The 23,147-nt window shown below is 43.6% G+C and overlaps 1 protein-coding gene across 6 annotated transcripts; it reads left to right on the top strand.

The window, feature by feature from the left end:
* Nucleotides 1–89: 89 nt before the first annotated feature.
* On the top strand, nt 90–20,781 carry setd1ba (SET domain containing 1B, histone lysine methyltransferase a). Of its 6 annotated transcripts, none has more exons than XM_062433993.1 (20): nt 90–3,143; nt 3,602–3,984; nt 5,821–5,910; nt 6,157–6,308; nt 6,573–6,671; nt 6,998–7,268; nt 8,273–8,394; nt 8,970–10,070; nt 11,765–12,511; nt 13,298–13,471; nt 13,574–13,667; nt 13,755–13,963; nt 14,057–14,135; nt 14,225–14,599; nt 14,717–15,991; nt 16,279–16,445; nt 16,563–16,688; nt 16,949–17,068; nt 17,736–17,873; nt 18,463–20,781. In XM_062433993.1, exons 3-20 carry the CDS (start codon nt 5,850–5,852, stop codon nt 18,634–18,636), a joined length of 5,484 nt encoding a protein of 1,827 aa, XP_062289977.1. In that variant the 5' UTR covers nt 90–3,143; nt 3,602–3,984; nt 5,821–5,849; the 3' UTR covers nt 18,637–20,781. The 6 variants fall into 6 exon arrangements, with proteins under 6 accessions (XP_062289977.1, XP_062289980.1, XP_062289979.1 ...); XM_062433996.1 differs by having other exon boundaries at nt 90–3,984; nt 14,717–14,851; nt 15,317–15,991; XM_062433995.1 differs by having other exon boundaries at nt 90–3,984; nt 14,717–15,211; nt 15,317–15,991.
* Nucleotides 20,782–23,147: the final 2,366 nt, after the last annotated feature.

Below are 23,147 nucleotides of genomic sequence, written 5' to 3'. Positions count from 1 at the left end.
TCATAATCACCAAAAAAGAACACACTTTACTCATTGTGAAACAGAAATACAGATATTTTAATTGACAGAGTGCATGATTGTACAAAATTTTAAAAAATCTGAGTCTTTAAATAGCGTTTAAGGAGCCATGCGACCAATTTATACGCTGTTTCTAATTATACAATAATGCAGTGAGAAGAAAACACACAAAGAATGTTTGTCAGATGAGATATAAATAAAGAGGTATTTTCCTTTTCATGTAAATCCTCAGGGGTAGTTACAGGCAAGATGTCAGTGTCTCTCTTCTCTATTCAGTCTGTATGGCCGAACACGGCAGTGACATCACAGATTGGGCGTCAGGATAAACTATTCTCTCTCGTCCCAGGGTGCAACGTACGTACGGACATCTTACCCAGCAACACGCTATCTCAGTGAGCAACGAGGCACAGTATGTAACCTAATGTGGATTAAACATGGATTTAAATGGGAGGCAGTGGCACTGAGCGTGTCAGGTGGACAAGATGCTCTTATGTGATGAGGAATTACTTCAGAATCATCAGTGTTGGAATTAAATGAGGTGTTCCCTTCAACGTTGTGTGTCTGTTCTCTTGTTGGGTGAATGTCTGTGAGCCAGATGTGATGCTTTCTAGTAGGGATCAAAGGCAACTGTAGATTCTGTCCTTTTGCTCTTTTTGAGTTACTACTGGGTATTATTATGACCTGGATGACTTTCAGCCACGACGTTATATGCAATAGAATGAAAGCTGTACATTTGGATTTGTTTCAGCCACGTCGATGGTTTTTAATAATTACAGGGAGTCAAAGCCGGTGTCAGTGGAGCATAGATAATGATGAGTTTGTATTATCAAAATATACAACAACAAAAAAATGTGATTACTCTAAATTCAGTTTCTGATCTGGACCATTTTTTTTTATTTCATGCAAGAAAAACTGAAACTGGGTCAAATTTAAAGATCTACTGAAAGGGTTAAATATCAGTGGTTACTGGTGGGAAAAAAAGATATATTTAGTGGGTAGGGGTGCTGAAATTTTGAGCAAGCTGTCCCTTTAAGAGAATAAGCTGACAATGCCCTTTACTTTGTCTATTTTAAGAAACCACTTGTAATCTTTTAAGTATTTTACCTGAGCACACTAACATTTACATGATCCTCCAGCCGTGAGTCAACCTGGCAGCAGAACTGTGTTTAAGCAAATCTAATTGTAATTAAAAAATATGGGCCTAAAATCATTTAGTGGTATAAGTCCTTAAAAAATACAACAACCTGCTTTAGTTTCCACAACAATAAAACATAAAAATGTGTGTATAGTCTATTTATTTAAACATCTCAGAAACACAGACAGGTAGATAATGTTCCCAAGTGAAATACACTAAAAAAAAAAAAACAAGCCATTATTGAACACTAGACATGCAAATCTTTTTTTTTAAAAGGCAATGTTTTAAATATAACACATGAGAATTAAATAGGCGACTGTACCCTTAAATAATGATTAAAAAAAAAAAAAAAAAAACCAAAGTCGATGATGCCTGATTTGGTTCAGTCAACAATCCGTCAGCATACAAAGAAAGACAGAAAAGAAAGAAAGAGCATACTGCAGTTTGTCTGGCTGCCTTGTTATCCTGCCACCACGTAGTTATCCTCACACTGTGTCCCATATGCATCTACAATACGTTGTGGTGAAGCACACACTATGAAAAATGCCTGTAATCGATGATAATAATACAAAAGAAAGAAGAGAGAGTGCTTGTTTGACTTACAGGGTGAAGCCTAACATATGTAGCCCTATAAAGGATATCAGAGTGTCCTGTAGGTGTACAAAATATCCATACGTGTACAGCCCATTTTCATTAACTCATAAACAAAGAACAATTGTCAAAAAAATATCTGTTTCGCCGTGCAGAGAGACAGCTGTCCAGTGGAAGAGAGGCCAGTCCTCTGTGTGGAATATTCCAGTCTGTCAGCGCGCAAAGCTGAATGGCGCAACCCACCGGGGAGATTTTTTTTTTTTTTTTTTTAAACAAAGGCCTATAAATAACCTCATAGGCGGATTTGAACGCAAGCCCATCTAACTAACGCCAAATGTGCACCTTTGTCACACACATAAAACCTTCTTCACAATGTTGTCGCCATTGCACGAGGGGTAGGGGGGTCTGGAAAGCAATTGGCTTTGGAGAGGAGACTGGTGTCTACAGCCTCGTGACCTGCAAATGGATGAATGCGCGCACTTGGCAGCCGGAGCTAGGAGTGAATAACAAGAAACGCAGGCCTCTCACACACCGACTTCAATTTGTGTCTCCTCACACGCAATATGTACACGCTCACACACCCAAAAAAAGAAGAAGAGTGCGTAATAACCACCAGGCCTATTTTGTGGCGCGCATTGAGACGCCTTTTACGCACGCGAATAAAGACTTCCCCTTCTCTATTTTCATCTCCTTTACCGAAGTAAAGAAGGGATCGCACCTAGTTTGTTTGTATTATCTGGTCTGCAGCACTTGAAATTCTCTATGGTGATCCGCCAGCCTTTGTCTAGAGCTAGAGAGAGCGCGCAGAAGCCCGAAGCACCCCCTGTGTTATTTTTCACCCAGATACAAAACAACAGGGTTGCTGCAGAGGATTCCTGATGACCTTATATGGCAGTGTGGGGGTGCTGCAACACGCTCCAGCTCTGATGGCAACCGTCCAGAGCTCTCGGATTACTGCCGTTTCCAGGGCGAGTCAGCCCAGGCAGCAACCAACAGCCAACGCCACCTTAATGTTTCCTTCCTTTAAACGCACTGTTCTTCTTTCTTTCACTTCTTGCAAAACATGAACCCTTTTCAGTAAAATCACCCTGTGTCGCTGGGTGTAAACATGTCCTGATCAATCACGAAAACACCGAGAAATGCTCTCGGAAAAATGACTCTCCCCCCTCGAGTGCGCGAACCTCACCCAGTTATGGCGCAGCAGCATTTTACAGCACAGTGCTCTCCTTTGTCTGTAAAGAAGCCATTTTGAGACAGGGAACAGCAGAGAAACCATTGAACAAGTTTAGCCTGCACACCATTAAAAACGTATTTTTGGACAAAGGGAAGCAGTGAAAAATACAAGATTTCTCCCCATATGATTCTTTTAAGACTTGGATTACATGTTTGAATACTACCTGTAAGTTTACAATTAAAACATATAAGAGTTGTTTTTTTTACAGAAGTCAATATATATATATTTTTTGCTGATAACGGTTTTATCACAATGAATTACTGTTCATGTCGTCTGTCCTCTGTGAGAATACTTACATGTACACATAGAAACTAGCAAATTTAGTGAAATATCTCAAAATCCATTACCTTTCCATACAACTTTTTCCTTGTGGTTTAATATGAAGTGGTTTAGTTAGAAAATGTCGAAATTGGAAGAGGGTAACACTTGACTGCAATCCTGTCTTCAAGGAGAGAGAGAGAGAGAGAGAGGAGAGATGGTTTTGCATATTGCCCACACAGATGATGCTTGAAGATGCATATTCGCTGGCTGAGAGGCAATGCCTAGCACTGATCAAAAAAAAAAAAAAAAAGTTTTCAAAAAAGAGCTTTATCTTTCGTGCTAATGGATTCCTTCCTTTTCAGGAGACGCTTTCCCAACCCCTTATTAATGCCACTATTAGAGGATCCGAAGATGGAGCTGAAAACATTCCTCCTGCCCCTGCGTTTAGGCCTGTTAACTGCATTTCACCAAAGTGCTGAGGTAAATATTTTCACCATGAGAGTTTTCCCTCCATCTGTTTCCTCATAGCTTTGACAGTCTAATTTTTTCAGCCGTTGTAGAAGCTGTAAAAAAAGAAAAGGAAGAAGAAAAAAAAAGACTACATGGCAGGACTTGTTTAGAAATTTAAATATGCCCTTGAAGGAAGGTCAAGCTGTGCGTTTAGGCTTACTCTTTTGAGCGGTTCTTAAATGGCAAATGGACAGCACAGACCAATCGTGCCTGGAGCTGTCTCCAACACTTGTAGGTACATAAGCCATCAGGTGTAAGCGTTGCTGTTGTGAGAGGAAGTGTAATAAAGTCATTAATCAAAGCCAATGAGGTTATCAATCAACAGTCAAATAGCAAGCAGCACAATGAAACTATTTAGCAAAAGGCCATTAGTTACCTATGGCCTGCTTTCTGTCATTTGAGGAGAAGTGGTACATAACCTGGACTGTATGCTGTTTTTTTTCCATATGTAAGCATGCCAAGTGAACATTTTGTACAAAGTTGGAAACTACAAAAGACACAACTTTCAATCACATTAAATTGATGATAGCAATACATTAATTCACAAAAAATTTTTAATAACATTAATTGCATGCCTCATTTTACATTACTTAATAACCAAAACTGTTAAATGATTATAAAAGAGTTGGACTTACTCATTGCTACTCATACAAGGCCATAAGTGCAACCTGCCATTACACATTTTACTTCAAACTGTGTTGTTTCTCTAATTCAACACCTCCAAAACCATACAGCTGTTTATTCACAACGTTTTGGTTTTCTTTTCTTATAAATACTATTATATTGGGTGTGCCATGACCTAGTTAAGACAAAGATGGATTCCAGGCAGAGGAAAAAAGGCTCAAAATGTCACAGGGTATTACATCCAGTACATTCTCTTCCTTCTTCTCAATCCTTTAAAAGGAGGAATCATAGATTTATCATAGTCCGTGAGAGATGAGGAAATCAAGTGTAAGATCCCTTTTGGAACAAAGGAATAGGCCATTGAGTCCTGTTTCAGGAAAATGGCTGCCGAGAGCGCTCAGCCCCCTCTCTCTGCTCTCTGTTGAAGGACTCCTGAGCCGTGCCTCTAATAGCAGACGGCTCCTCTGCTGCTGCGCTCTGATTGGCTCGCCGCGCCGCCGCTGTTAACCAGCCAAATGCCCGAGCACTGCAAAAACACCAGGCAATGTCAAACAAAACCCAGCCTGTCCGAAAAAAAACACTAAATCATTTAAAAAATCATTAAATTAAAATTAAAAAAAAAAGAAAAAGATTTAAGTCGTTTAAAAAATCTCCACGTTTGTTTAATAGTCGTAAAGAGGAGGAGTAGCTGGTCGGTTAGGCACTAGTTTGTTGCTATGGATTAACGTTAGACCAACTGACAGAAAATAGAATCAAACGTATGCTAACGGTTTGACTGTTATTGTTAACGTTAGCTTGGCTGTTTGAATCCACACACGAACCGACCGAGCTGCGTATTAAAATCATATTTCTGTCAGCTATTACACACAAGTAGTCAACAACAACAACACTAATGTTATCTCTACTACAGGCAGTGGAGTCCCGCATTTGTTTCTTTCCAAATGTGAGCCGACATGTTTGAATGTGTGAGCGAACCGCAAAAAAAACTGCCACCAAATCAGGTTTTATTAGCCTTTTAGTAGCCGTTAAGAAGATATGTGTCTGTCTAATGTTTGCCATTTGGGTAAATGCAATCGGCAGATTCCACACAAAAAAAATATTTAAAGGATTTAGTAACACAAACTGTTACCCAAGCCTCTTTTTAAAAAAAAAATCTGATGTGTGTACCCTAACGTTGCTTTCCAAGTCGTTTAAAAATGTTTAGATTTAATTTAAGGCAGCAGAGTGGTTAAATTACCAGCAGAGAGAGAAATAAGTTTGAATCGAAAGTGCGACTAGCATCGGAGGTGGGCAAGCCTAGCGGTGTATTGTGGGAGAGACAGGAGCTACAGACCAGAGGCACACAATATGTGTTGGCTCTCGCCGAAAAGGAGGCAGTATTCTTCAAGCTAAATCATGTAATGTAAGCGGCGAAAGGAAAGCGATTCCGTCTTTTGGTCAATTAAAGGAAAACAAAACCACTCGATCGGATGAACCATGTCCAAGCCAGGCGAGAGGAACAGATTGAACGAAGACCATGGCAGAAAGCAGAGTTCAAGTAAGCTTGTTCTTTTTTTCCTCCTCTTTCTCCAGCTCTCCTAAATGCCTGTTTTCCGTAAGTGGGATATACGCTAGATCCCGTTTTCGCTCTCGCTTGGGTTACCCCCGCCACCACCACCTCCAGACTCATGCATCTGTACCGTTTGGCTGTGTTTAAAGTGTCGGGGAGGCTGGTAACGGGACCGTGTTGAAGCGTTGCCTCACGTTAGCTCCTCTCTCTCCTTGTCGCTGCCTGTCGTTTCAGGTTTGGCGAACGGCATGGACAGTCATCCCGGCTGCGGCTCGGCGGAGAAGCGGAGTCACCACTGGAGAAGTTACAAGTTGATCATCGACCCGGCGCTGAGGAAGGGGTCGCACAAACTGTATCGATATGACGGACAGACTTTCAGCATGCCAGTAAGTGCACCGCCTTTGACGAGCGGTGAGTACGGCTACAATAGTAACCGAGTAGCCGACCTCCATGATAGGTTACAATGTGGCCGTGTTGCCGTGGCCCGGCCGCGGTCATGTTCCAGCATCATGCCCGGTCAGCGTACCGGAGGTGTTCCCTCTTATCAAACACCGCGTCCGGTTACTTTTGCAACAAGTTATTGCAGTGTGGAGTTGTGAATGGGATAACAGCATTGTGTCCCCCCCCCCCTCCACCTTCTTCTCCTACAGAACCCCGGGATACCACCGGTGGACATGCTCCGAGACCCGAGGATCGGCCGTCTCTGGACTAAGTACAAAGAGATTGACCTGCCGGTGCCAAAATTTAAGGTATCCACTTTGACAGAGAGTATGGTGCCAGCTTTTTTCCTTGTGGAAAAGAGGGGCTGTCAAAAGTTGCAGACACACCCCCTCGCTCATCTTCTGGAAGTCGAGGAAAAAGCTCAGTTGTCAACGTGCTGCCAGAAGAACTAATGCATGCTCTACACTATGACTTTTAATTGTTTTCATAACAGGAACCACTGAATTTGCATGCTTAATCCAACTACTTCGGCACCGCTGCTCTTTATTTAGCTGTCATAGCTCGACCCCCAGACGGTGCAACCTTACCTCGAAAGCACTTCCAACATTAACCCCCCCTCTCATCCCTCTCTCAGATCGATGAGTGTTACATCGGCCCCGTTCCTCCAAAGGAGGTGACATTCGCCAGGCTGAACGACAACATCAGGGAAGGATTTCTTACCGACATGTGCAAAAAATTTGGAGAAATCGAGGGGGTGGAAATCCTTTACAATCCCAAAAATAAGAAGCACCTGGGAATTGCCAAGGTTGTTTTTGAGACCGTGAAAGCCGCCAAAGTGGCCGTGCAGACGCTCCACAACACGTCTGTTATGGGAAACATCATCCACGTGGAGCTGGACCCGAAAGGTAAACAGTGATTCAGCCTTCCGAGGAAAAGACTTGTAACCTACATTTATGCACGATCAGACTTTACTCTCTGATGAGGTAGTACTCAAAGGGAAATGTTGCTTTGTTTTGAATTATTAGGGGGACAGCAGTCACGTGTTTAAATTTACGTGCGTTGCCTGGTAACGTGGGATAATTGAATTTCATTGAGTGTACGAGTGCTATGCTCCCACAAGCCCAGAGCTGAGGGTGCTGTGTACTCCCACTGCGCCTAATTTCAACCAAGTAAACAAACACAAACCAATTTGTCACAGTCCTCTCCCCCCTTCAGATTTGTTTCCTTTGAGTCACTTTTATAAGATATTGAAAATTTCAGTCATTTTTTTCAGTCAGTAACACTGTCAGGCTTGAAAGTCTCCGCTGTTGTTTTTGACTGATACAAACAAGCAACTTTAATTCTTTTTAGGATAATGTAAAACGTTTTTGACTTGCAGTCTTTGAAATAAATAATTACTCATTTGAATAATTATTGATATTTTTAATGACAGTATGTACAGTTTTTACTGGCTGCACAAATGCTGCTATTTAGAATTATTCCCATAATTTAATTCCCCCTTTTTTACAAACAGTTTGTATCTTTTAGAAGTTCAGTTATTTAAGGGTTTTGTGCAGCATATAGTAAGTTCTATATATGCATAAGGATCTATATGCCACATGTAAAGTTTTAGCAGGACATTGTAACATTAACAATATTTATTACACAACGTAATAGAATTTTACAGTTTACATCTGATACATTTGAATGCACAAACCATAAATGATATTAGTTCATATTGCTTTTACTGCTTTTACTTAACTTTAAAAAATAAATTGCAAATGTAAATGTTGCTCTTCTTTAAACATTCAGATACATTTTTGTATAGTCACTGTTAAGTCATGCTAGATTAGTTTTAATAATTCCCTGCTGGCACCCAGTCAGCTTTATAGACTTGGCATGAGACCCGCTTGTGTTTACTGTTCCTCAGGTGAGAATCGCCTTCGATACTTCCAGCTCCTGATGAATGGCAGCTACACTCCGCGGACCCTGCCCGTTGGTGGAGAGGAAGCCAGAGAAGTTTCTCCTCGTAGCCTGGCAGAAGCCTTACTGGTAAAAACTGCTCTAGCATCATGCAAAAGAACAAGAGACAATGTTGATTTTTTTTGTTTGTGGTTTATTTAATATCTCTCCATGAGCTGTGGGAGTTAAGTGCAGTCTCTACTGGTTTTTGCAACACCAGTCTGGAGGAACAGTTGCATGCTGTTGCGTAGCTGTGCTGAGTTGTAGTGTTACTTTGTAGAAAACTTAGTCAATCTAAGCTGACATCCTTATCTTTAATCCTTTTTATCAGTGCAGCAGGTGGTGGAGTAGAGCAGAGGAAAGAATGTTATCCAGCCCCTTGCCCGGTGAAGTGAAATCTCAAAGCCACTGAAACATGCACTTTGGCCTTGTAGCATGAGCCCTCCCCCCCAGGCCTTATGCCTAAATACTCCTATCCACCAGTTTTGCTTTTTTTCCCCCAGTGATCCTCTCAGATATACTCTGTGCAATGTGGCCTTTGTCAAATCGCAACCTAAAGATGTTCTCAGTAAAATGTCAGGAGTATTAGATTTTTTAACTTTGATGTTAGAGGTTTTATTTGTCTGAGAATTGGTCCATACTTGATCCTCTTTGTCTCCTCTTAGGCCTGCGAGCCCATCCGCAGGTTGTCGGAGAGCAGCGTGTCTGCTGCTGGAGGGACATTGCCGCCCAGCAGCTCCACCACTCCACTGTCCCTAGAGACGGGCTACTCCAGCCTAAGGCAGGACACACCCCAGTCCCAGGGAACCCCTCATACCCCACGCCAGACAAGTACTCCCTTCTCTCAAGACTCCAACTACTCCAGTCGGCAGTCCACACCTTTGTACCAGTCCAGCCGGCCAGAGAGCTCCGGAGGTTACAAATCCCGGAGACACGAGAGTAAGTTCCAGGACGCGTACAATCGCAGACCGGAGAGGCCTCAGTACCGCAGCAACATGTATCGAGGTACGACATCCGAGCAAGCTCCTTTCAAACAGCACCAACTCACCCCACCTGAGCCTCCACCCTCCACTCCTTCCTTCACCTACACAGCACCTCCCCCTGCTACGCCGAACTTCAAGTCCGCCTTCTCCCCCTACCAGGCTCCTTTGCCCCCCGCTTTCCCCCCGTCAGAGCCAGCTTTTCATCACCCAGCCCAAAGGGAGGGTGAATACCTCCGACCGCCGCAGCCGCCTCTGGCAGCTGCCACAGACTTTTTGCCCGTCAAGGAGCGACCAGAAACGCCTCCGATCCCCGAGCCCCCACCGGAGCCCTTGCCCCATCCAAGCACCCCTCCTCCTCAAACACCAGAGCACTGCCCCTCACCTGGCTCCCCTACACTAGATCCAGAGCGCAATAGCCTGGATTCCCGCATTGAGATGCTCCTCAAGGAGAAAAGGACAAAACTGCCATTCCTGGCGGAGCGTGACTCGGACACTGAGGTGCGAATGGAGGGGAGTCCCATCTCCTCCTCGTCCTCCCAGCTATCCCCAATTCCCCCTTTCACGTCTGGCTCTCAAGGCGGCCAGCAAAATTCCCGTCCCTCTAGCACGGGCTTGGAAGATATCAGTCCAACCCCACTGCCAGACTCGGAAGATGAAGAGCCCATTCCCGGAACTGCTTCCCTGATCAAGAGAATCAGATCTCCGAACCACGAGAAGATGGGCAACACTGACCTCAAAGACGGACATTATCGAGTCCACACTCCCACTGATAAAATGGAGACGGTAAGACAGATATTTTTCAGATATATTCAGGAGAACTTTCACAGTTTGTTAAATATACCTACTTATTTTCATGAAAAATAATAAGTTTGTCACATTTCACAACACCATAATGTGCCAAATGTAGCTAAAATGAGACCATATGAATAGTCGTTATTGGTTTTATAGTAACACAAGTGCTGATGTTTACTCACAGATGTGAATGACAGTTGCACAGAGGACACAGGAAATGAGGTCTAGTTGTCAGTGCAAGGTGGCAGTAGTAAGCTTTCCCTTTTGTTTCGTTCTTTGTCTTCTACCTCGTAAAGGAAATTCCGGTTTCACAGCAAACTATGTATGAGGGCACCACAAAATAAAAGGTGTTTGCTCTGTCGGTTAACAGGTGTTGTTTTGGCACAGAACAAAAATTATCTTAAAGTTTTATACGTTTGTTATTTCAGTTGTAATAAGCAGCGTTTGTCTAAGATTCACGTTTTTTAAAAGTGTGAATTAAGTGAGTGAGTTAAGTATGAGCATAAAACATGTGACAAAAGTCCTGCATAAAAAGGTTTAGAGGTATAACTTGCAGCCTAACAAATACCTTCACATGCACATGAAGCTGATCACCTTGTGTGAAGCCACAGCTGGCCCCATTATGTTGTAGTTCTATAAATTTGTGCTCTGAAAGGAGAAATAAGAGTCGTTGTGCTGTTGGGGAATTGAACCACTCTTGTTTCCTCTTTCTAAAACTCACCACACTCGGCGGAGAGGAAAACGCAGTTTGGCTGTGGGCCCCATTCAACGCAACACTTCCTGGTTTTGCTGAGCCTGACAGTCAGGATTGGCTGCAGCGTCCCGTGTCTCACATTTCAAGTTATCACAAAGCAAACAGTGCAAACAGGTCATTTGGGTAACGACGCCACTCCCATGCTGAGTTTACTCTGTTTAGTTTCATATCTGCAGCAGTCGTAACAGGGATCCTTTTATAATAAGAAACAACAGGGAAGAGAATTCAATACTGTTATGTTTAATACACGTCCTTCATATTATCTGCTTTGGTTTTAAGAATAAGTTGCTGCCTGAGCAAACATGCTGAAGATATGGGTCAGCTGTGTTTGACTGTGCTAGTGTGTATACTAAACTTTGAACTCAGAGCGGCACTTAAATGCTCTGCTGCTCTTATTTGGAATGATTAACAAGTTGCGCTTTTTGGTGCCAACGTAAATGTGCCTCTAGCAGAGTTGAACAAATACTGTCAAGTACTGAAGATCCACAGTGTCGTTGGCTCAGTGTTTGATCAGATATTTGAGAACTTATTTTGTTAATTCACATCCTCACTTATGTTAATTATGTTAAAGCTAAATGGGCTCGTTTGATAAAACAGTCCTAAAGACACCCTCCAGACATAAAAATACTCTGCTTTGACATATAATTATTACTATTATTACAGAGAAACTTTCCCCCTCAGGCAGGTAAGTATGAAACTCTGCAGGTGCAGTACATCATCATCATCATTATTTTTGAGTGAAGGGAGACTTTAACTCAAGGTCCACTTGCTTGCTTTTTCCCGTGCTTTCTGTATGTCAATGTCGTTATAAAGTGGATGGAGTTTGCTCAGTTGTCATGGAGATATAAGGGGATATGATTGTATGTGTGCAAACGCTGGAAAAATGGATGATCACCTCCACAGACCTGACAGGTTATCTCTTTCCTCACAGTGTCATCAGTCGTCAGGAGAAGACATGGAAATCTCCGAGGACGAGATGCCGGGGACTCCGATCAACAGTGGGGAATGTGGCAAAGGCATCGTTGTAAACTCTGCGGTGTCCCCGATGCAGAATATTCCCATGCCTCCCCCCGGCTTCCCCCCTCTTCCGCACCAGGCAGGCTTCGCCATCGCACATCACCACCTAGCCGCTCACTCTGCCGTCCCAGGACATCCCGCTCACCTGACTCATGGAGTGCCTCACCACATGCTGCAACACATCGGTCCCTACCCTCATGGCATGATGCCACTGGTGCAAATGGAGCTGATGAACTGCTTGCGGTGGGAACAGTGGAGCACGGTTCCCATGTCCTTTCAGATGCAGCAGCAGATGCTGAGTCGCATAGCTCAGACTAGAGGGCCCTATCCTTACCCGCATTTTGTGGATAGTGCTGCTTCTGGGCCATTTGCGGGACCCTACACACATCTGTCTCTCGGTGCTACACCTGCTGCTGGTGCAGGGGCGCCCGGGCAACAGTGGCAACATCCCAGTGTGCCCAAGTTCAACCCTACTGTTCCTCCTCCTGGATATGAGACTAAAAAGGAGGACCCCCACAAGGCGACTGTTGACGGAGTGCTGCTGGTCATTGTCAAAGAGCTGAAGGCCATCATGAAGAGGGACCTCAACCGGAAAATGGTGGAGGTGGTGGCTTTTAGAGCCTTTGATGACTGGTGGGATAAAAAGGAACGCTCCGCAAAGGTAAGTCTGTCATTTCACCTTCCAAGATGCTAACATAGTTTTATTTATTTTTAAGAGGCTAAGAGAGCTGTGTGGGGAAAAATGTTGTTCTGACTCATAACTGTGCAATCCTGTTGAGTAAAAGGGCAAATGGCCAAATAAGGTCCAAATTTCTAAAATAATTGTGCATAATAGAAGCCATGAATTGCAGTGACATTAATAACATTTCATTAAGTCCATATTGCAGCACAAATTTTTTATCCTAAACATTCCTTCAGAGCTTGATAACACAGTGCTTGCTGCAGATGTGATTTTTTTTTAAAACAATTAAAATCTGCTTCTTGATAGTTTTGGCTGATCTGTTTCTCTGTGGTCCAAATTACTTCCACAATTGTTATATTATCGTCAATACTTGAATATGACGTATGATTGATAATGAATTATTTTAGTCATTAATCAGGAAAAATGCCAAATATTTACTGCTTCCTGCTTTGCAAATGTGAAGATTTGATACTTTCCTCTTTTTTAATGAAATTTATAATTAATAAAATGTATAATTGATTGTTTGGGTTGCTTTGTTGATAGGACAAAAGCAATTTGAAGACTTTTTGAACTGTAGGAGAAAATGATCATCTGAGGGATTGTGAAAATGATCATTAGTTGCATGTTCATCTGTAGCAACACATGTTTTATAAGAATGACTCTGCAGACTGAATCTAGCCACAAAAAATACTAATGTGTGACTCTCTTTTGTATGGTTCACTATAATCGATGCCTGGAATTAAAAAATCTTGTCCTTTTTGCCAGGCGTCTTTGACTCCAGTGAAAGGTGCAGAGGGGAAGGAAGAGGAGAAACCCAAACCCAAAGAGACGATGGGTTCAAGTCTGTTGGAGAACTGGAACAAGGGCGAGGGACTGGGCTATGAGGGAATGGGTCTGGGGATCAGTTTGAGAGGAGCCATCCGATTGCCCTCCTTCAAGGTAAGCCGATCAAATTAGTCTTTTCATAAATACAGATACGTCTCTTTACTTTCGACCACGCGTGCTGCCTGTTGGTGTTCAATGGTTGCGTGTTGTGTCCAGGTGAAGAGGAAGGACCCACCTGAGACTGCAGCCACAGGGGACAACAAACGAGCCCGGCCCTCGACTCCAGTGGATGACGAGCTGGAGGATGAAGGTACAGCAGACCAAAATATTCTACATGCGTAATCCCCCCTAAATTCCTCCAGGTACCTGACTTCTTTTTGTTGTTATTTCTTGTCAGACCGGGATCGAGACCCAGCTGAGCTCCCCTTGGACGAGTCCAAACTGGACGGCGACAGCGCATCAGCAAAGAGGAGACACTCACGGCCACTTGAGCTGGACAGCGAAGGAGAGGAAGAGGTGGACACGTCGGGGAAGGAGGAGTCGCTGTCCGACAGGGAGGAGGGACCTGATGAAAAGGCAGCTGCAGACAGGCTGTCGACAGGAAAAGTATGCTGTCTCAAAAATGATTCCCGATTGTTTATCCGCTGGATCACGGAGCCATTTATTCACATTTCTGCTGGTTTTGTAATATTCTCTTAGAGTGACGACGAGGAGGGTGATGATGAAGATGAGGGAGACTCATCCAGTGAGGGTGCGACCTCAGATTCATCTGATGAAGGTACAAAACATCTGACAGCAACAGCTTTCAAACTTTTCAAAAGTCTTTTTTCTATAATTCATCATTTCTTTTCCTTTTTTTTCTTGCAGAAGGTGAGAGCTCCGATTCCTCCAAGGCCAGCTCTGACTCCTCGGCAGAAAGCGAAGACTCCTCTGAGTACGAGATAAGCTCAGAAGAGGAGGAGGATGAGGACGAGGAGGGAACGGCGGTAGTAGACGTGGAGGATGAAGTCAAAGTTCCCAAGACTTCCTCGTCCTCTTCGTCCTCCTCCTCTTCATCTTCTGAAGAAGAGGAGCGGGAGGCAGATACCAAGCCACCGAGCTCTCCTGTAGGCCCAGTTCCAGAGGATAGGGAGGACCACAGGAGCAAAGAAGACCTGAGCAGCAAGCCCAGACGCAGACCTCCTAGTCCTGAAGAAGAGATGATAGAGGACCTGAAACCACCATCATCTAAAGGCATCCCAGGTGAGTGTAATTCTTTAATTCTGCAGTGTTCAGGTGACACATGAATCATCAGTATTTAGCATTTTGAGATACTGACGTCAAAGGTTAAATTAAATGATTGTGTTTTTGTCTTTTAAGTCATAGAGCGAGACATCAGTGTGGATGGCAACATTCCTGTAGTGAAGTCGGAACCTCCGGAGCATGTAGCGAACCTTCGGCCACCCACTCCAACGGGCGCCCTGCCTGACAGTGATCAGGAGACGACAACCAAAGGTAAAGCTGAGCTTGAGGAAGTAGCCTGCACCCCCGCCCGATTAGCCTCCTCCCAAGTAGATTCAAACAAACCTGTCCCCAAATCTGCCTCCGCATCTTTAATGCACCTCCCTCTCCCGCCTCACCTGGCAGTAGAAGGTCGCTCCCTCCTCCATCCACCCCCCGGTCCTCTACCGGACCTCCTTCAGCGGCCACGACTCCCCACAGATGAGGATATCCCTCACACGCCAGGCCGGGACCTGTTGGAGCGCACCCGGAGTCTGGGCAAGTCCCAGAGCACGGACACAATGCCCATCACACCCGGCAGCGATGCCCCACTGACGGGCAGCAGTCTGTTGCTTAGCTCCCCTCACATCCCCGGTAGTCCGTTTTCCTACCCTGCACAATCTCCTGTCCTTAGTGCTGGAGTCCCTCGTACTCCAGGTAGAGACTTAACATTCACACCTGTCTTCCCCGACCCCACAGCACTGCCTCTCCACAGGAAAATATCCTCTGAGAGCCTGGACGACAGACCAGTCTTTAAGGAGCCACCCATCAGCGCCTTGCCTAACCAGGCCCTGTCCGCCGGCACAGAGCATTCAGCCAGCGTCCCTGAAGATCTGCCTGCTGGCCTCACTGTGGATGTCCCCGTGCCGTCTGACACTGCCCCATCAAAGAGGAAACCTGGACGACCCAAAGGCAAAAAGACACCAGCTGTCTCAGCAGGTGATGAGTCTTTGGACCTGTCATCTGAACCCTCCGCTCTGCCTGACGACGCACATCTGAGAGATCTCTCCATGAAGAAGTCCCCCGATCACCCAAGCCTTGACTTCCGGGAAAGAGAGCCTCAGAAGGTCCTGCCCAACTCAGATGGCTTCCTGTCGTATGAGGACGAGGCACCTGTGGCCGTGAAACCTGCTCGGAGGGCGCGGCGAAGCTGGGAGGAGCTGCTGCTGGACAGCCTGTCCCCGGTCACCACGCCTCACCGGTCCTACTGCACCCCACGCTCCGAGTTTGAGGAAATGACCATCCTGTACGATATCTGGGACGAAGGCATAGATGATGAGGACATTCGGCTTCTGCAGATCACTTACGACAAGATGCTCCAGCAGGATAACGGCAACGACTGGCTCAACGACACGCTCTGGGTCAACCATCCTCATATCCTTTACTACTTAACATCTACTGATTTACAGGAAATGTTGTCATATATCACCTTTAAAAACAAAGTTACAAAATTCTCCACACACCTGAAAAGCACAAAACAAATACTGTAGTACCGTTAAAAAGATAAAATCTGAATTATTTTTCTTTAAGAGTTGTTTTGTTCTGTGTATCAAATAACAGCGCCATCTGGTGGTGAAAAGTAAGAACTGTTTGTTGAGTGTTTTGGGATCCCAGCTGTGTTCCAAAGCCTTTTTTAGTGTCTTCCTTGACTCCCACTGCACCTACCAACAACCCCAGAATAAAGAAAAAGAGGAGAGATGACGGCATGAGGGATCACATGACCGGTTGTGCCAGAAGCGAGGGATACTACAAGATCGACAAAAAGGACAAGATCAAATACCTTCAGAGCACACGGCTGCTGTCGGAGGAGCCCCCGATCGACACACAGGTGAGATAAACTGTGATGCCTGAGTTCAGATGTGAACATGTACACATGTAAAAATATCAGTTGTTTTTTTTTCTTTAAAGAATTAAATGTAAATCTAACTCTGCCTCCTCTCTGCAGGGTATGAGTATTCCTGCACAAGTCCACGCCTCTACCAGAGCTGGCTCGGAGCGGCGGTCAGAGCAGAGGCGTCTGCTGTCCTCTTTCGCATGTGACAGTGACCTGCTGAAATTCAACCAGCTGAAGGTGAACACAATCAAACAGAACTTTGTTTTCACTGGGGAGTTTGATTCACCCATAGTTGTATAAAATGAACATTACAGACACAGAGAGTTGTCAATGCACATTTTGTCATCCTCAAAAGTCAGCTGAGGTCATTTGTGTGTTATCTACAATTTAAGAAAAAAAGAAAACATGTCTAATTTTAGTTTTAAATGTTCTTCATTTATTACCAAGATGTCATCAGCTTCTCAGAAGTGACACTTTTCTCCTTTTTTCTGTCTCAGTTCCGTAAGAAGAAGATCAGATTCTGTAAGTCGGGCATCCACGACTGGGGTCTGTTTGCTATGGAGCCCATTGCTGCTGATGAAATGGTCATTGAGTATGTGGGACAGAACATCAGACAGGTGAGACACAGTTGATCAGTACAATTGAAGTGGATTTTCTGTGTGTATGTAAATATTAGTACTTTTCAAGTCGTGCCCAAAAAAAGTTTTTCTGCCACTTAAGTGACTTTAATCGGCAAAAATATGAATTTATGCAAATATTAAGACTGTAAATAATTATTATTTTCATTACTTAATCATAATTTAATTGCTTTAATTTGCAAAGTATTTTCTCAATTATTTTATTAGTTGTTTGGTCTATAAAATGTCAAAAAATTGTGAAAACTGACAATCCCAGAGACCAAGAAGCAACCTAAAATGTTTTATCCTAAACAGTAGCCCATAACTTAAAGAGGAGACTCAAGAAGACAGAGAAGATTCATATTTAAGAAGCTGGAACCAGGAAATTTTGGCTTGTTTTTCCTTTAAAAAATGCCCAAAACAATGTTTTTTATCTGCAGCCATGAGGTTGCAAGTAAATATTTGGTTGTCAAAATGATTGGTGGTTAATTTTCTGCCAATTGACTAATTGTTGCAGCTGCAGCACATTTGTCTTTTCAGGATAATGGCGACAGAAACGACTATTATAATTCTAGACACTTTTAGGAACATTATCTATTATATAAAGCACTGTGCAGGATTTTAGAGTGTTCACATTTCAAACAAGTGACTATTTTTCCATTTCCAGGTGATTGCGGACATGCGGGAGAAGCGCTACGAAGAGGAGGGTATCGGCAGCAGCTACATGTTCCGTGTTGACCACGACACCATCATAGACGCTACCAAGTGTGGCAACTTCGCCCGTTTCATCAACCACAGCTGCAATGTAAGAAAACAGCTGCATCTTGTCTCCACATCTGCATTAAACAGAATCAGTCATATCTGCATTAGTGTTCCCTGGTTTTGAGCGTGATCCTAGTTTTGATTATATTCACATGGAATTATAATATCCCTGTAAACATGATCATAACAGGCTCCAGCTTTCTGAGCACCTGCCTGCAGCTGTGTGAGGAATGCTTCAACATCTCAGCCACTATTAGGAGGTTGAGAAGCCTGGAAAAGATGTTTCTATGGGATTACTCCAGGAGGTATATCCGGGTTTCTGAAACCAGGATAAGCTGTTGACATGCGCAGAACATCCAGGATGCTGCTCACTCACCCATTCACACATTCGCTCACACAACAGTGGCAGCAAGCTAACACGCAGGGTGCTAGCACAACTATCAGTAGCTATTTGGGGTTCGGTATCTTGCCTAAGGCCACTTTCAACATGTGGACAGGAGGAGTCAGGGATTTAATCACAGACTTTCTAATAAGTGGACGACACCTCCTGAGCCACAGTCGCCTTGGTGTGCACTTAAACGCGCTCGTTTCCAAACATGTTCTAATTGTTTCCATTTTCTTTTTTCTTTCAGCCCAACTGTTATGCGAAAGTCATCACAGTGGAGTCTCAGAAGAAGATCGTGATCTACTCAAGGCAGCCAATCAACGTCAACGAAGAGATCACGTACGACTACAAGTTCCCGATAGAGGACGAGAAGATCCCCTGTTTGTGTGGGGCAGAGAACTGTAGGGGAACGCTCAATTAACGTCAGTGTCCAGTCGAGGTCAGAAGAAGACTCCTCCGGGGGATAAAAAGCCCCCAAAGCCCTAAACTTTATTCAAGTTCCCCAGACACGCACATGTTGAGACTCCCCTGACGAGGAGGAAGGTGTTATTTGGGAGCGAGGAGAAGAAGAGTTCGGCTACCTTTGTACTGTACTCTTCACATATTTAACTCTAGATTGTTTACGATTTATGGTGCTCTTGAAATGAAAAAAAAAGCATAGTTTTTTATGTCTGCCAGTGACCCAGAATTTACAAAACACTTAACTCGCTGGTGCAGCGTTACCTCCCCTCCTCTCCCCGTCAGACAGTATTTCAGCATGGTTCCTCCCAACACCCGGTCCTGGTTTGTACAGTTTTTTCCTCTCCTGTTTATCTCATAAGCTTTATGTAAACCACACGTGGTACAAAAGATAAAACACAACACAGACTCACATGTTCAGCTGCTTACTAACACTGTTGAGACGCACAAACTCACCAGGAAAAACGCCTCTCTGTGGGAGACTTTTTCCATCCAGCAGACGGGGAGGAAGGTGGAGCGTCGCGGCCCGCCTCGGACCGCCTCGGACCGAAAAAACCCTGCTTTCTTGCGCCTACCTCCTCCTGCTTCTTGGACGTTAAACTGATTAAGGAAAATAATCTAGCAACAACAGAAAATGGTTCAATCCTGCCACAAAATCTGGAATATTTGGAAAATCACACCTGCCAATAACGGATCATGCTGCTTCCTATTAGTTTATGCAAAAGTTCAAGATGAAATTTGTATTATTAACGATATTCCAGTGTATTCCAGTTTTGTTTAGGTGGTTTTCTTTTTTTTCAAAGACACTATATTTGCGTGTTTGTGTGTGTGTGCGTGTGTGTGTGTGATTGTGCTCGTCAGGCTCGGTGTATGTGAATATGAGTGCACTGCTCCCCCCTCTAAATCAAGTCCTGTCTACATCCACCCAAAACACTCAACAAACTACGTCTTCAGCTCCGGAAGAAACGATTCCTTCTCGTTTTTAAGTGCCATATGAATGTGTGACTGTCTTTAGTTTAACCCGAGCAGACAGGCGACAGATGTAGAAGTCTGTTTTCACGCACGCTCAAAGAATCGCTGCCTGTTTTTTTGTTTTTCCACCTTTACGATGATGTTTCGGCTTCGTCTCTGTGAGCTCGTTAGATGTTTGGTTTCCCCTTCAGCTGCAACACTCTAATCTACCAGTGTTTAATGTTTCCTGTGAGTGTTTCCACAATCCAGGAGGCGTCCTCGTTGTAGTTGTCGAAGGTTTTTCTTTCTTTCAAACTCATTAAGATTAAAAAAAAAATCTTTTTGAATGCACTCGAGGCTTGCACTTCTGCTTCACGCCCTCTCTTAGCCAATCAGCCCCCCCTCCCCTCCCCTCCTCTCAGCCTCAAGACCAAGTCAGTCATTGCTTTTCATTCATTTGAATTGATTGTAGAGATTTTTTTTCACTAGTGATGTTTATATTGTATATGATTACTTGTACAGAAGATCTAAAGCTTTTTTTATCGTCACAGGGGTAACACTTTTAAGATGCATCTTTCTCTCTCTCTCTCTTCTTTTTTTTTTAAACAAAAAGACTGAGTATTTAATAATATTTTCAGGGATCTGTAAAAGGAATCTGAGGGTTTAAAAGGCTGTTTATTTAAAGAAAAAAAGGTCCACTGTGTACAGGAAAAAGTCTCCACCTCCCTTTTTGAAAGATTGTTTCTTGTAGAAACGTCTTCATTTTCTGCCTGTTTGCTTTGTAATCCTACAATGTGTAAATACTGTAACTGTGAATACTATATATATATATATACATAAATATATATATATATATATATATATATTTTTTTTTTTTTTGTTCCCCGGGGATTTGCTACACGAACACAGCTCAGAGGTCTATGTAACATATGAGGCGAGCGACGAGCTGGGTAGCAGGAAATTCAGCTTGTGTCAAGCTTTGTTTTTTTGTTTTGTTTTTTTTTTATTTTTCTGATGTAAATTCTATGAAAAGTTGTTTGCGGTGTGGAGAAAAAAACAAAAAGGTGCAGAATCGGCATGTGAAGAGGACTGAACAATCAGCCTGTTTCTCATGTCTATTTATTACACAACAAATGTATGAAAAAGGAAAAAAATGGAAATAAAGCAGTTTTGCATACATCCATAAACGGTGGTTGTTTTTAATGAAGAATGAAACAAAGAAGATGAGTGATTGGTTGGTAGTCTGAGATAAAGCCACACAGTCCTACTGAGGCTGAATTTTCATGAATGAAAACAGCAGGCGGCAGCTGACGAAACAATGACTCCGTGTCCAGCAGGTCATGTGATTCGCTCTCTGATAAACACACAAACCAGCACACACACACACACACACACACATACACACATATATCAGACCATGGTCACTATTGGGGACATTACACAGACTTACATTAATTTCCTGGAGACCGACTCAAACCTTAACTATAAACACTGACCCAAAAAATCAGCTTTTGTCCTCATTTGGATAATCCATCTATAATTAACTGGTCTTGAGATTTGTCCCTGAAAGTAGCCTATGACAGACCACACACACACTGACTGGATGTTTCACACCACAGATAAGTGACTGGGTAGCAGAGTTTATTACAAATAACAAATAGTTCCATTTAAGATCATCTAACAAGCGTATAGTTACAACAAGATTTCTATTTATAAATCAGAATATCAGTCTGACTCTTCTCCCAAGTCAGCATGAACAAATGACAACCCCTTAAATAGAAATCCAAACTCTCTGCACTAGTGGACTGATTTCAGATTTGTCCACATATTCAGCTTTATTTTTGTCACTGATGTTTTCATTCTCTCTAAAGGTTTGTCTACCTCCTGAAAATCCTCAGGGCTGCAAGTAAAAGAAGTTTCCAAACTCTGGCAAGAAAATGGGTGAAAATACCGGATGAGACATATGTACATTTAACCTCTGTGTTGTCTGTTTTAACTGTTCCTTCTTTCCTCCCTTCCTTCCTTCCATCTGTCCTTCCTCCCTCCCTCCTTCTCTCTTTCTTTCCTTCCTCTCTCTTTCCTCCCTCCTTCTTTCCTTCCTACATCCCCTTTCTTCCTTCTGTCCTTCCTCCTTTCCTCAGTCCTTCTTTCCTTCCTTCCTATTTTCCTTTCTCCCTCCCTCCTTCTTTCTTTCATCCGTCCTTCCTTTCCTTCCTCCCTTCCTTCTGTCCCTCCCTTCCTTCCTCCCTCCTTTCCTTCCTTCCCTTTTCCTCCCTCCCTTCCTTCTTTCCTCTGTCCTTCTTTCCTTCCTTCCTTTCCTTCCTCCCTTCCTTCTGTCCCTCCCTTCCTTCCTTCCTTCCTCACTCCTTTCCTTCCTTCTTCCTCCCTTCCTTCCTCCTTTCCTTCTTTCTTCCTCCCTTCCATCCCTCCCTTACTTCCTTGACTCAAGGACAACAGGAGGGTTAAAGTTTAAAAGATGTTAGTCGTTAAGGTTGGAGAGTGGCAGGATGTATCTGAGTGGGGAAAAGAAAGAGAAATAAAAGAGCATTAATAACCACTAACCACTGCCCTCAATCACAGCACAGGTATGAGTGTGTGTGACTGAGTGAGTGTGAGCAAACTTACCAATGAAACCAGTGACCACCAGTCAAAGTTCCCTGTAGAAATTTAGTTTATTTTGGCACCTGGATCCTGAACATTTAGGACAGCACACCATTTCAACATTTTCAGCAATTACAAAATCCTTTTAATGCAAATACATAAATGGGTAAATGTGTGTGTGACTTGTTTTTTCAGGTTTAAAAGATTTTTATTGGGTGAAAACTTGTGATTTCAATGTTTTTTGCTTTCAAGTCTAAAGTCAAATCGAGTCAAGTATCAGATAAATCAACTCTCAGGTCTGGAGTTTGCAGTCCTGCTGATTTGACTCATCATGTCCTTGGCCGGTTGAAGCTTTGACTCGTTTATCAGAGAGTTCAGCTGCTGTTGTGTTTGGTTGCAGTGAAAATCTGCAGCCTGACGTCACCTCGCCCAACCCCGAGCTCACATTCACATAGTCCAGAGAGTGAGAGAAAAAAGGCTTACAGTGTGCGTGTGTGTGTGTGTGTGTGTGTGTGTGTGTGTGTGTGTGTGTGTGTGTGTGTGTGTGTGTGTGTGTGTGTGTGTGTGTGTGTGTGTGTGTGTGTGTGTGTGTGTGTGTGTGCCGACCACGAGGCCGTGACAGGAGGAGGATGGTGTGACAACAAGCAGAGAGGATGGGCTGGGAGAGCATGGAAGCCGTTTTTTTTTAACACTTGTCTCCATCTGCTGAATGATATCAACACACACACACACACACACACACACACACACACACACACACACACACACACACACACACACACACACACACACACACACACACACACACACACACACACACACACACACACACCTCCACACTGAGCCATCTGATTGGTCCAACTGTGCCCACTTGTTTTGTTTGTTGTCTCCTTTGACAACCACAGACCTCAATGATGTTTT

The sequence above is a fragment of the Scomber scombrus genome, chromosome 15 (assembly GCF_963691925.1).
Source record: "Scomber scombrus chromosome 15, fScoSco1.1, whole genome shotgun sequence".
Classification (NCBI taxonomy): domain Eukaryota; kingdom Metazoa; phylum Chordata; class Actinopteri; order Scombriformes; family Scombridae; genus Scomber; species Scomber scombrus.
This window is presented reverse-complemented; position numbering and strand designations above follow the sequence as displayed.